The sequence below is a fragment of the Hyperolius riggenbachi genome, chromosome 5 (genome assembly GCF_040937935.1).
Source record: "Hyperolius riggenbachi isolate aHypRig1 chromosome 5, aHypRig1.pri, whole genome shotgun sequence".
Taxonomy (NCBI): domain Eukaryota; kingdom Metazoa; phylum Chordata; class Amphibia; order Anura; family Hyperoliidae; genus Hyperolius; species Hyperolius riggenbachi.
Window position 1 is genome coordinate 34,990,438 of NC_090650.1, and position 13,213 is coordinate 35,003,650.

Consider the following 13,213-nt stretch of genomic DNA (forward strand, 5'->3'; position numbering starts at 1 on the left):
GACATATGTCTTTTTTCAACTCAACTATGTAACATTGTAATTGCAAATGTGTGACAGGTGGAAAAAAGCAGAAAGCTGTGCAAATTAAAGGGTTCTGTGGAGTGTAAAAACTCCCCCAAAACTAACTTACCTGGGGCTTCTATCGGCCGCCTGCAGCTGTCATGTCCTGCAACGTCCTCCTACGATCCTCTGTTCCCCGCCGCCAGTCTAATTATTTCTGTAACGAGACTGCAGCTGCGTAGCCGCTCGCTCCCACTCGCGTCTCCGTGAGCTTACTGCGCAGAAGCAGTATGAGAAAACCTTGTACTGCAGCTGCGCAGCAAGCTCCCGGAGACGTGGGGGGGAGCGCTCACTATTCCTCTTGTTATACGAATAATTGACCGGTGCCTGCGGCGTGAAGCGGCGTATCGTAAGAGGACGGCGCGGGATATGACGGCTACAGGGGGCGATAGAAGCCCCAGGTAAGAGTCAGTTTTGGGGATTTTTTTACACTCCACAGAACCCCTTTAAAGGTGAGGAGAAAAAAATGCGAATGAACACTAACAAAGTTGATTTCCCAAGCGGGGCCGTTCAATGCCCAGTCAGTGGCAAACGTGCAGGATTCCAGCAAGTGTCTTCCCTGCCTTAAGGGGGCCATACACTAGGCAACCAACCAATCGACCATCCAATTCGATTATAATCGAATTAGATGAAAATTGGTGCTGCCAAGTGCATGCCCGACCGACAAAGCGACCAATTTCGGGACATAAATTGGCCGCACAGTCGTTTGCGCATGTTGGAAAATTTCGGGCCGAGGTTGGTCGGGTGCGCTGCGGTATGGCGGCCGATTTGCGAACGAGCGACGAGACGACGACAACCGCTGCCGCAATGTATAAATGTATGCAGTGTGTAGTGCATTTATACATTACCTGTCTGGTGTCAGCCTCCACACGGTTTCCGTCCATTTCTGGGTTCCGCATACACGCCGGCGGTGCTCTGACGTCATGAAGGCGCATAGCGTGTATGCGGCTGTTACCCGGCGAGATGGATGGGTGGACCCGGCGAGCTGCTACAGGACAGGTAATGTATAAATGCACTACACTACATACATTTATACATTTTGGAGGCAGCGGAGAGGCGGACGCGGCGGCTCAGCCGATTCCCTGATGATTTCATGCTGAAATCAGACTGGAATCAGCCTGTAGTGTAAGGGCAGATTCGATTAGAGACAAATGTATCTCTAATCAGATTCGATTAGAGGTAAATGTGTCTCTTGGTCGAATCTGCCATAATCGTTCTAATGTATGGGCACCTTTAGGGTTAACCATAATCCACGGATCATAATCGCACGTTCTCTATAAGGAGAAATCCCTGCATACAACAACTTGGCTCACCTCCAAGATGCTGACCGCAGTGTCCAGGGTTATCAGGGAAGATTGCTAGTGAATATTTACATTGTGTAGCAGTGGCAGTTACCTGGCCTTACCCCATGCAGCTCTGCAGCCATCACCTGAAGGCTTCCACACAAGTCTCCAATACAGACACAGAAAGGGAGAGAGACCAGCTTACCTTTCTGGAACTTGTTCCTAACTTCTGCTGCCCTGGAATAAGGCAGTCTGCTGCTTCCCTGCACTGTATCCTGTAAGACCTCCAGCCATACTACTGTGCCTAGGCACACAATTCCCTCTCGTGCCTCTGCAGCCGCACAGGCCCCATAAGACTTTAAACAACATATTAATTGGTCTTTAAATCAAACCTGAATTGAAAACTATTAGTCAAAATAAACATACGAAGGTCATACTTACTCACTGTTTAGTCTAATTACCGATCTCTTTCTCCTCTCCCGCATCCTGTTTGTCCACTGTGATCAATGGAATTCTCAGTCCTCCATTTTAAAAACCCCTTAACCGCTTCCTGGACATCACACTGTTAAACTATTATATCGCCCACCCCTTGAGCCCGTGGGAAACATGGAAATTGCCTTGCACATCAGTTGTCTCAGTTATAACTGACAGCAACTGATATATAACTGACAGCAATTACTTTATTTCATTTCTGGCAAAATCTTGGAATCATTGTTAGAAGAAAATGAGGAGCTTCTGAGAGGAACTGACGGTGAGGTAAGTATGTTATATTCATTTGCAGGTACATCATGTGTTTATTTTAAATAATTTTATTTGGTTCAGTTTCCCTTTAAGACTTCTGCTATACGTGTAATGTAAAGCTGCTGTCCACCATGGCTTTCTGCCTTTTCCATGTGACTTTGTAGTTCCAAAGCACTTCCTGCTCCTGCTGTTTCTCCGCCATTATGTGGTGCATACTATACACACAATATACCATGTATACCATTAATCGATAGTTATCTGCATGCCCAGTCACTCATTATCTGATCAAGGACTCAATAATCTGTTTTCTCCCATTGGTCTGGTAAATTTACGTTCAATTCTCTGAGACTCTGATCATTATTATTATTATTATTATTATTTGATTTATATAGCGCCAACATATTACGCAGCGCTGTACAATAAATAAGGTTACAGACAATGATAACAGGGGTGACAGAACAATACAGGTAATAGACAATAGATACAACAATACAGGTAATAGCAAAAAGATACACAACACAATGCAGACAGAAGTACAATGCCAGATCATAAACTGGAGTGGTAGTGGTAACAAGTTCCAAATTCTGGGTAAAGTGCACACAGTCATGTATGATACACAAGGGGAGAGGGCCCTGCCAAAGGCTTACAATCTAGAGGGAGGGGTTGGTGACACAAAAGGAGGGGGTGCAGCAAGAAGTTATTGGCAGAAAGGATTAGGGCAGTGTTGATTTGATGTAGGCCTCCTTGAAGAAGTGAGTTTTGAGTGCTTTTTTGAAGGTGTTGAAGGTGGGAGCGAGCCTGATGGGCAGTGGGAGAGGGTTCCACAGGATGGGGGCAGCTCTAGTGAAGTCCTGCAGTCGTGCATGGGAGTGCGAAATGCGTGGGGTGGTTAAGAGGAGGTTGTTGGAGGAGCGAAGTGGGCGGCCAGGTGTATATCTGCTGACCAGGTCAGAGATGTAGCTTGGGCAGGACTTGTGTAAGGATTTGTAGGCCAAACATAGGACCTTGAAGCTAATTCTGAAGTGAATTGGAAGCCCATAAAGGGATTTGCGTAGGGGAGTCGTGGAGACAGAGCGGTGGGAGGAGTAGATGAGTCTGGCTGCTGCGTTCATGATGGATTGTAGGGAGGCTATGCAGTTTTGAGGGAGGCCGGACAGGAGTGAGTTGCAGTAGTCCAGGCGGGAGATGATTAAGGGCATGGACAAGGAGTTTGGCAATGTCTGGGGTCAGGAAAGGCCGGATCTTGGAGATGTTGCGTAGGTGGAAATAGCAGGCCCTAGCTACGGTTTGGATGTGGAAGGTGAAGGAGAGGGCAGAGTCCAGGGTGACACCCAGGCAGCGGGCTTGTGTGGTTGGGTGAATGATTGTGCCATTGACAGTGACGTAGATCGTGAAATGCTGATGAGTGCAGCGCCTAAAGCTCCATACACACACTAGATCGTGGTGATTGGAAAATGAGCGATCCTTGATGGTTAGCGATGAGCGAACGACATCGGCACAACTTTGAATTCACCAACGGCACAACAGCGATCTGCCAGCCCTCACATGTGGGATCCTGAGTGGTATAATTTACTCCTGGAGAACGACCTGGGCACCAATGCTAACATTTGTGGACACGTGCCCCACTCTAGTGATGCTACTGGGGATTACATATTGAATATTGGCCCACACAGGAAAGGGAGGCTCCACAATAAGACCTACACATTGATTGAATACTGCTTGCATACACAATGATACCTGCTGATGGTTGAGGGTACAGAGCTATATCGGGTTGCAGTGTTCTCCCCAGGAATTTTTTCCAGACGGGTGGTATGAAAAAGTAGGCGACTAAGGCACGAAGGGGGATTGGAAGAGCCGTTATGACGTTACATACGGCATAGTAGAAGGATAAGGAGGCGAGCTGATGACAGCCGGGTGCTCACCAAAATTAGCCGAGTGGAGCACCTGGCGAGAAGAACCTGGGGAGAACACTGTGGTTGGGTAGTACCCATGGGGTAATGGATTTGCAGGTAGCTCACAGTTAAGTATGAATGGGTTGCAGGTGGATTGCGAGTAGGACCTACTGCAGGTCTGGTCAGGTGTTGGTTGTGGTGACCAGAGTGGTTTTGTGTGCTTGATTGCTGTGAATATTGCTTTACTCATGTTAATGGTGCTTTGAGCGTGAGCTTCACACATCTAATTAGGGACATGCCAGCAGCCACAGTAAATACAGAGGTAAGTAAGTGGCAGTTGATAATGGTTTACTAGCAGCGGGAATTCATTTGGTGCTACTATGCATAGTCATTTCAGCAGGGAGGAGTAATGATTCAGCTGTGCCTTCCTGTCACTACCTGGATATATTGGAGTGGAGAGGAGCCAGACGATGTTCTGGCCATGCTTTCTTCACTTGGGAGAGGAAGACGCAAGAGATATGACTGGTGAACAAGAGGAGACCGCTATGGCAGCAGTGCTGCTGGAAGTGGGAGAGCCACAGTTCATTCACAATCTCAAAGGTATATGATTGGACAGCAATATGAGCATTTGTGATTGGGGAGCAATATGAGCATTTGTGATTGGGCAGCAATATGAGCATTTGTGATTGGGCAGCAATATGAGCATTTGTGATTGGGCAGCAATATGAGCATTTGTGATTGGACAGCAGTATGAGCATTTGTGATTGGGCAGCAATATATGTGCTTTTGTGATTGGACTGTTGTGTGGGTATTTATGATTGGACTGCAGTGTGAGAATTTATGATTAGATTGGACTTCTATTTGTGTCTGGACTGCTATTATTATTATTTTTATTACTATTATTTATACAGCACCATTATCTTGTGCAGTGCTGTACATGGCATAAAACAGACAAAAGTGGTGAGAATAGATATATGAGCAGTTCAACACACTGTACAATTAGAGCATTCAGCAACACAAGTGCAAATGCATACAGTTGATCTATAGCTTGAAAACATAAACAATGTTTTTAAGCTCATGCTCCTTTGATTACAAAAAACACCAACACCGGAAATAACAGGAAGAGATCACTGACCTTGTGAGCTTCCAATGTAGAGAGTAATGGGGTAGAGACACTAGGGGAGGAGACAAAGGAGTTAGCAGATGAGGCACTGAGCCCGAGCGACTGTTTCCACTGGCGCGGTTTCCGTGCCAAATCCGCAGAGTTTCCCCGCAGGCAAATCGCGCATGGAAACTCTGCCATAGGATACAATGGCGCCGCCGGCAGGATGGCTTTTGCTAGCGATTTGGCCAACATTTCCAGCCATTTCGGTGCTGGAGGCTGCAAATCCCATAGCGATGCATGGCACGGTTGATGGGATTCGTCTGCGTACCCGCAGACCAGGAAGTGCCGCCGCGCGTGGCACAAGTGGACTCGGGCCCTCAAATTCTAGCTGTACCAAATGAAAAGCTTGTTTGAGGGCGTTTGAGAATTTCCAGGCTTGGAGCATGAAGGAATGGCTATTGGAGGGAGTTCCAAAGGAGAGGCGACACTCGTGAGAATTCCTGGATGCTAGAGTGAGAGGAGGTGACCAAGCTGGAGTAGTGAAGGTTCTGGTAGAGATGGTATTTGGAGATTAATGAAGACATGTGGAGAGGACAGCTTATGTAGAGCTTTGTATAATGGTGTATTTGCGTTTTGATTCATAGAGCAAAAGAGTTGGTTTAGAAAGAAATGGTTTAGAAGAGGGCTTGGGACTCTTAAAGTGAATCTAAAAGTGATGAAACTCACTAGCTATTGAAGGCTCTGGATACCATAGAGCCTTCTCCATCCCTGATCTGTCCGGTTGTTCCAGCGCCGCACCCTGTTGAAGTTATTCAACCTGCTCGGTCGAATATCTCTTCGGTTCTTAGGCAGGCTTTCGACGTACTCAAATCCCCGGGTGGTTTTGTGCACGGTAAGTATTACGGATGCGCCCACCTTCGGGAGCACTCAGCAACGTGAGCATGTCTGAAGGCTGTCTGAGGACTGCCAAAGACACAGCCAATCACAGAACTTCAACAGGGCATGGCACAGGACGGACCAAGGACAAGGAAGGCTTTGATATCCAGAGTGAAGACTCTACATCCTATATAATCTGGCTGTGTCCCTGTGTTCGTGCATTTAGGCCAGTGCGCATGCGTGGCACGTGGGCGGACTTTAGACAGCACAGGAGGACGGGTACAGGGGGCGGGTGTGTGTGTGTGTGTGTTAGGGGGGGGGGGGGGGGTACGCGTAGCAGCCGTGCGCATGCACGCTGACTGTGTGGGCGATGTTGCGGTGGCGTTGGGGGGAGGCCCCCTGGGGGTGTGGGGGTGTGATTGGAAAGAGGGGTGTAGCAGCCAAGGCCTAGCGCCCTTATTGTAACAGGCCTAAGGTCTAGTAGGTATATAATCTAACCTGAAATGAGTTTTCTCACATCAAATTTGCGTTACGTTGTGCAGTTTTTCTGTTTCATATATGCATAATTTGAATTTATATGGCCTTCAATGCCTAAGATGAGGGGTGATTGGATGTAAAAGAAGTCTAAGTACATCTCTGTTGCAATTGTTTATGGTTTAATCTTGTGTAGTTTCAGGTTCATCCTTATTTTACTCTTGTAGTGTTCATTTTACAAATTGGAGAAAAGCAGGTTCGGGTTGGCATTCGAGTCTAAACACTTGTGGGGTCAGGGACATTGATGTTCTGGACTCCATCAGCGGAGCAGTTGGCAGGTCAGGCGGGGTTCATGGGTTTGCTGCCGTGGTTGGGTGCAGTGCAGTTCTAAAATATGAAATAAGGGTCTGCATATAGAATAAGGCGTGGAGATGGGCACTGTGTAAACAGAGGGGGGTGCTCAGGGAGTAAGGACACCCAAAGGGCAAGTCAGGCAAAAATGCCACTGTAAATTTGGGCACACCATGCACCGCCTTAGGCCGTAATGTAATTCGACTGCCAGCTATAGCATACGTCTTACCACAGAGTCCATGGCAGGCTGGAGGGGGAATCGTAATAATAATTAACGCTGCCGGGACTTTTGCAGGAGAAGGGTGAGCTGTTTTTCGGCTTCACCCTGCGCCCAAATTTCCCAGCGCCCTAATCACATGTATACCTCAAAGGGAGGCCTTCATCACACAGAGGAGAGCTACACACCACGTGAGGACAGAAATATGATTGTTTAATATTATTGGGAGATTGCAGACTTGCCTTGATATATAAGGATATATTACTGCTTACATAAACTGTAGTAGTACCTATATATAGAGATAATTACCAATTCCCCATGGTGTGTAAACTCGACACACAAGTTTTAGGGCTGGATTATGCTGCCACTAGACTGCAGCATTAGCAGCATGGGATTTCTGAGTGAAGGGAGTATCTTTTTGTTGTGGTTCTACAGGTTATCAAAGCAGAACTGACAAGTGCTAGAACTTTAAATCTAAAAACATTGTGGGCCACAGTACCCACTGCTATACTCACCATCCTGCTGCTGCCCGTTGTCATCAGGGTTTCTCTCGTTTCTGGACCTCTTCCCTTCACTGCCTCAAAGATGTTCATTGGCCTGTGAACAAGCGTTTATGAACTGGGCATGCGCTTGTTCTAAACCATATATATCCGGTGAAAGAAAGCGCATGTCCGCTTCCTGTTACTGCGCATGGGCGTTTTGGAACTTGCGTATGCCCAGTTCAAAAGTGGTTGTGCACAGGAATGCTATCAAGGAGGTTTGCGGCATGAGACAGCCGATGCGCCGTAATCTGTGACTCAGCCATCGAGGTACCTCAGATACTACTGGGGGTTTTAAGATGCACCTTCAACTTCCCTACCACCACCTCCACTTAAACCAAACCTAAACAAGATTAAAAAAAAGACTTCGAAACTCACCTAAGAAGATGGAAGGCTTGAGGTTCTGTAGAGCCTTCCCTGTCCTCTTTGTGTCCCCTCGTTCCAGGCCTGTCGCCGTTCTAATTTTGCACTTTCAGGAGTCCTCGGAAGGCTTCAGAAACACTTGCGTCACTGAGTTATTTTCCAGAGACTGTCACATCCGTACTATGCATGTGCGAGCCTGGACTCATGCATGCCCGATACAAATCCTCTCGTCTTCGAAAGAACCTGGGATGCAAGTACTTCCCAAGCCTTCCGTGGTGTCCCGAGGATAACTTCACCTGGGGGGCCAGGCGAAGGAATGAGGGGACACAGAGAGGAGCGGGAAGGCACTAAGGGATCCAGAACCTTCCCTATTCTTTGGTTGCTATCTAAGTCTCTCTCTTTTTTTTTTTTTTTTTTTTTTTTTTTACAATCAAACAACCCCTCGGGGCGTAACTTCAGAGGGGCTCAGAGCTATAAGGGGGCCCCAATTACTATCTCACTCCCTTCGACAGAGAGGTTGTTCCTTTAGATGTTTTTGTGACTACATTGGCCTCAATTCACTAAGCCGTTTTGACTAGTCTACTGATGGTTTGGTCAGTTGAATCAAAGGGGAATTCACTTTTACCAAATGTTTCAGACCTGTTTTTAGACCTGGTCTAAACTATTTGGTAATTAGGGGGGTAAAGCAGGGAAAATGATCAAAAGATGCAATTCACAAACAAGCAGCTATGACTGACATCCTTCTCCTTTGATGAGTTCTCCTCTGGATACAATTAAACTCCTGCATAATTAATTCAAAAGGTTCCATCCTCACATCTACAATCCCTCACAGAATTACTTTACCGACAGAAATCAGCTGGTCTACTCTCTGTCAGAGAAAGTGGGCGTGGTTACCAGGGCTGGCCCGCTCATGAGGCGGGGTGAAACTTTTGCCTCAGGCGGCAAATTTCCAGGGGCGGCACCCGCCTGTCCGTGGGTGCGGGGAGCCGGCCCGCCGAGCTGGAGGGGTAGCTGGCAGGACGGGGGTATTGGGCCAGCGGCGGGGAGGGGGGTCGGACCCCCCCTCCCTCGCCTGGGTCCCCCGTCCTCCGCTCCCCTCCAGCCTAAATAGAAGCAGCCGTATGTGTAAGAGGCACGGGCGGGGAGACACTCACCTCCTCCTTGCTCCAGCGTGCGCTCCACTGACATCACTTCCTGCAGGACGCTGCAGGAAGTGATGTCAGTGGAGCGCATGCTGGGAAGAGGTGAGTGTCCTCCCCGCCCGTGCCTCTTACACATATGGCTGCTTCTATTTAGGCTGGAGGGGAGCAGAGGACGGGGGACCCAGGCGAGGGAGGGGGGGGGGTCCGACCCCCCTCCCCGCCGCTGGCCCAATACCCCCGTCCTGCCAGCTACCCCTCCAGCTCGGCGGCCCCCCAGAGCGCCCCCCCCCCCCGGGGGGGAGGGGCGGCGGTGACAACTTTTAAAAAATTTGCCTCAGGCGGCAAAAAGTCTAGGGCCGGCCCTGGTGGTTACTCCTGGTTTGCCTTTGCGAATTGTGTAATTGCTGAATGTTTGACCAGGTCTAAAAACAGGTCTAAAACATTACACCAAACCATCACTAGGCTAAAAACCATTTGTAGACTAGTCTAAACTGCTTAGTGAATTGAGGCCTTTGTGAAGATCCTGATGGCCACACTTGTTTTATGAGCCTTGTGAGATGGGCCTCCAGGCCGTGAGGATCACCAGAGGGAGGCAAGGGAAGGGGAGTGACCATTGGGGGGCTTATCAAAGTCCTTTGATTTTTTTTTGCAGGAAGGGTTGGTTGTTTTTCTGAAGCAATGTTGTGCTATACATGTCCTGAGCTGGTTACAGGCTGCATTTTACGTGTGTAGAGCAGACAATGCAGCACACGTTACACAGAGCACAGAACATCCTCGGAGGACTGCTGGAATGGAAACAGTGTTACCATGGCGGGTATTGTAGCAGCGCGGCCCTTGACATGACAGCCGGAATGCGCAGACAATGCAGGAAGCATGTACAGGCTTGCTCAGTCAATATTGATGCCAGTTTCACGATTAATAACTGATAGGTGCTCTCTGGTAATTGCATGGGGCTGCTGTGGAATTTTCATCTCGTCCTTTTGAAGTGTAATGAAATGTATCGGGCAGGCAGTGTTTGTCCTCTCCGGTCTCGTAGCAATTGTACACGATCTCTGCACACAGTATCATCCTCCTGTTATCACAGGGAGCAGGAAGCATATCCTCATTCTCATGTCACACGTATAGCGGTCTATAGGGCTGTATGCAAAGTAGAGTTAGGGCCCTTTTCCACTAGCTGCGTTTTTGCCAAAAACGCAAAACGCATGCGTTTGCTGATTCTTAAAGAGGAACTCCAGTGAAAATAATGTAATAAAAAAATGTGCTTCATTTTTACAATTATTATGTATAAATTATTTAGTCGGTGTTTGCCCATTGTAAAATCTTTTAAATCCCTGATTTACATTCTGACATTTATGACATGGTGACATTTTTACTGTTGGCAGGTGATGTAGCTGCTGCTTGCTTTTTTGGCAGTTGGAAACAGCTGTAAACAGCTATTTCCCACAATTCAGCAAGGTTCACAGACAGGAAACTGCTAGGAGTACCTCGGTCCTCAGAGTTTCTTGTGGGAGGGGTTTTACCACAATATCAGTCATACAGCGCCCCCTGATGGTCTGTTTGAGAAAAGGAAAAGATTTCTCATGGGAAAGGGGGTATCGGCTACTGATTGGGATAAAGTTCAATTCTTGGTCGGAGTTTCTCTTTAAGTGCAGCCTGCTTAAAATAACAATCTTGGGTGTCCTTTTACACTGCTGCGTTCCGATTTAAAAAAACCCGCAAACGCATGTCTGTGTGATTATAATGCGTTTCGAGGTTCAATGTAAAGTATAGGAACGCATGAAAAACACATAGAGATGCATTTGCGTTTTGCGTTAACCATAGGTATCTATTTTCAAAAATCAAGACAACACTTGCAAATCAGAAAAACGCATACGCATAAAAAACGCACTTTTGCGTTTTGCAGTGGAAAAGGACCTGCTGTATTGGGCAGCGCAATGGTGTAGTGGATAGCACTCTTGTCTTGCTGCGCTCGGTCCCCGGTTAGAATCCCAACCAGGGCACTATCTGCATGGAGTTTGTACGTTCTCCCCTTTTCTGTCTGGGTTTACTCTGGGCACTCCGGTTTCCTCCCACACCCCAAAAAGACAGATAAGTTGATTAGCTTCCCCTAAAATTGGCCCTAGACTGTAATGGACACAGGACTACGGCAGGGATTAGATAGTGAGCTCCTCTGAGGGACAGTTAAAGGGGAACTTCAGCCTAAACAAACATACTGTCATTAAGTTACATTAGTTATGTTAATTAGAATAGATAGGTAATATAATCTCTTACCCACCCTGTTTTAAAAGAACAGGCAAATGTTTGTGATTCATGGAGGCTGCCATCTTTGTCATGGGAGCAGCCATCTTTTTGGTTGAAAGGAGGTGACAAGGAGCAGGAGACACAGTTCCAACTGTCCTGTGTCCTGATTAACCCTTCCAGCTGCACACGCTAGGCTTCAAATGTCAAATTAAAATGTAAAAAAAAAAAAAAATTGCACCAAAACAGCAGAAGGAGAACAACAACATCAGAAATCCCATCATGCTTTGCTCAGCATCAGGGGAAAAAAGCCCGGGCAGTTTTCTTCTGTGCAGCTAAAAATGAGGCTTGTATAAGAGAAACAAAGTTCTGATGCTGTAAAACTGTTAAAGAAACACCAGGCGTTTTCAGTGCTGCTGAGTCAATTTTTAGTCCGGAGGTTCACTTTAAGTGACAGTGCTATATACTCTGTATAGTGCTGCAATAATAATGTATGAGTTTACACATGTTATTTTAGCACACTGCGCATGTGTAGCGATTAATGCACATGGGCCCATACGCTATTAACTTTCTCTCCTGAGTTTTCTCCTAGGAGATAAAATAGGGAACTGTTAAGGAGTACGAGGTGGGACCACTAGACACCAGGGAACTGTATAGGGGAGGTGGGCCAGTAGACACCAGGAAATTTATAAGGAAGGGAGGTGACCACGAGACATTGAGGTTGGCTCGCTTTGTATTTGAGTATGGCACCCGTGTTCTAAGCAATGGAATTATCATGCCACTATCTTAAAACAGAGCTTAAATCAGTACTGGGTTTTAACTGCTCTAAAAGCGCACTAACACAGAAAAATGGAACTTCAAATCTATTTCCTCTGAATTTATTGATCATCTGTGTATGCCATGCAGATTTTTCAACAAAGCTGTATTAACGGTCTTCCCTCCCGCTCTCTTCCGCCCCCTGCAGGCCTCCTCGATGGGTACACCGATGAGAGAGTCTTTCTTGAGAAACAGATGCAGGAGAAGAGCGATCTTGTCCGGCATCTGGAACAGGAGCTGCAGAGTACAGGTAACAGATTACAGGAACTGGAACAGGAGCGACAGCAGATCCAGGAGGAGAGAGAGCTGCTCTCCCGCCAGAAAAACGCTCTGAAGGCCAGTGCAGCACCCGCTGAACAACGTAGGTATCTCCGTGATAAACCTCCTGTGCCTGTAATTATATGTCTCTCCTGTGTCCATACACCTCCTCCTCACCGCTGTCATCCCACAACACACAGCTGAGCCCCGCCACACACCTGTAGGGAGGTTTATGCAGCTGCCACGTACACGTGGTCACAAAGACATAATTACATAATTGTAGCTTGTCCTGTACGCCAACAGAACATCACACTAATGTGACACTGTTATGTAACTTCTAAAAGCCTTCTAAACATAGGATATACTGTATGAGAGTTTATATATGAAGAGCGCAGAAAAATGTCCACGCTGTTTAACCACTTCAAGGCCACAGCAAGTTTAGGGGTACCGGGCTGCATCAGTTTAATGGCTAGTAACTTTTTCTTTTACTCTTTAAAGTTAACCTGAACCATGTAAAATTATTTAAAATAAACACATGACATAGCTGCAAATGAATATTACATACTTACCTCACTGTCAGTTCCTCTCAGAAGCTCCCCATTTTCTTCTGACAATGATCCCTTCCAGTTCTGACAAGATTTTGTCAGAACTAAAATATATCAGTTGCTGTCAGTTATAGCTGCTGAAAGGACAACTGATGAGCAAGGTAATGTCTATGTTTCCCAATGACTCAAGTGGGTGATATTACCGTTTAACAGTGTGCTGACCAGGAAAAAATCCTTACACCAGCAGCTACTGGTCCTGTGCGGATCTCACTCATGCATGCCCAGTTGGGATGCGCTAGTCCACGCTCCCGGG

The 13,213-nt window shown here is 47.0% G+C and overlaps 1 protein-coding gene across 11 annotated transcripts in view; it reads left to right on the top strand.

Moving 5' to 3' along the window:
• Window positions 1-13,213, top strand: part of AKAP9 (A-kinase anchoring protein 9) — a 411,545-nt gene that overhangs the window by 296,651 nt on the left and 101,681 nt on the right. For all 11 annotated transcript variants that reach the window (XM_068235446.1, XM_068235447.1, XM_068235448.1 and 8 more), the window contains one exon: window positions 12,246-12,458. In XM_068235446.1, coding sequence (XP_068091547.1) covers window positions 12,246-12,458 — 213 coding nt within the window. The remainder of the gene's footprint in view (window positions 1-12,245; window positions 12,459-13,213) is intronic.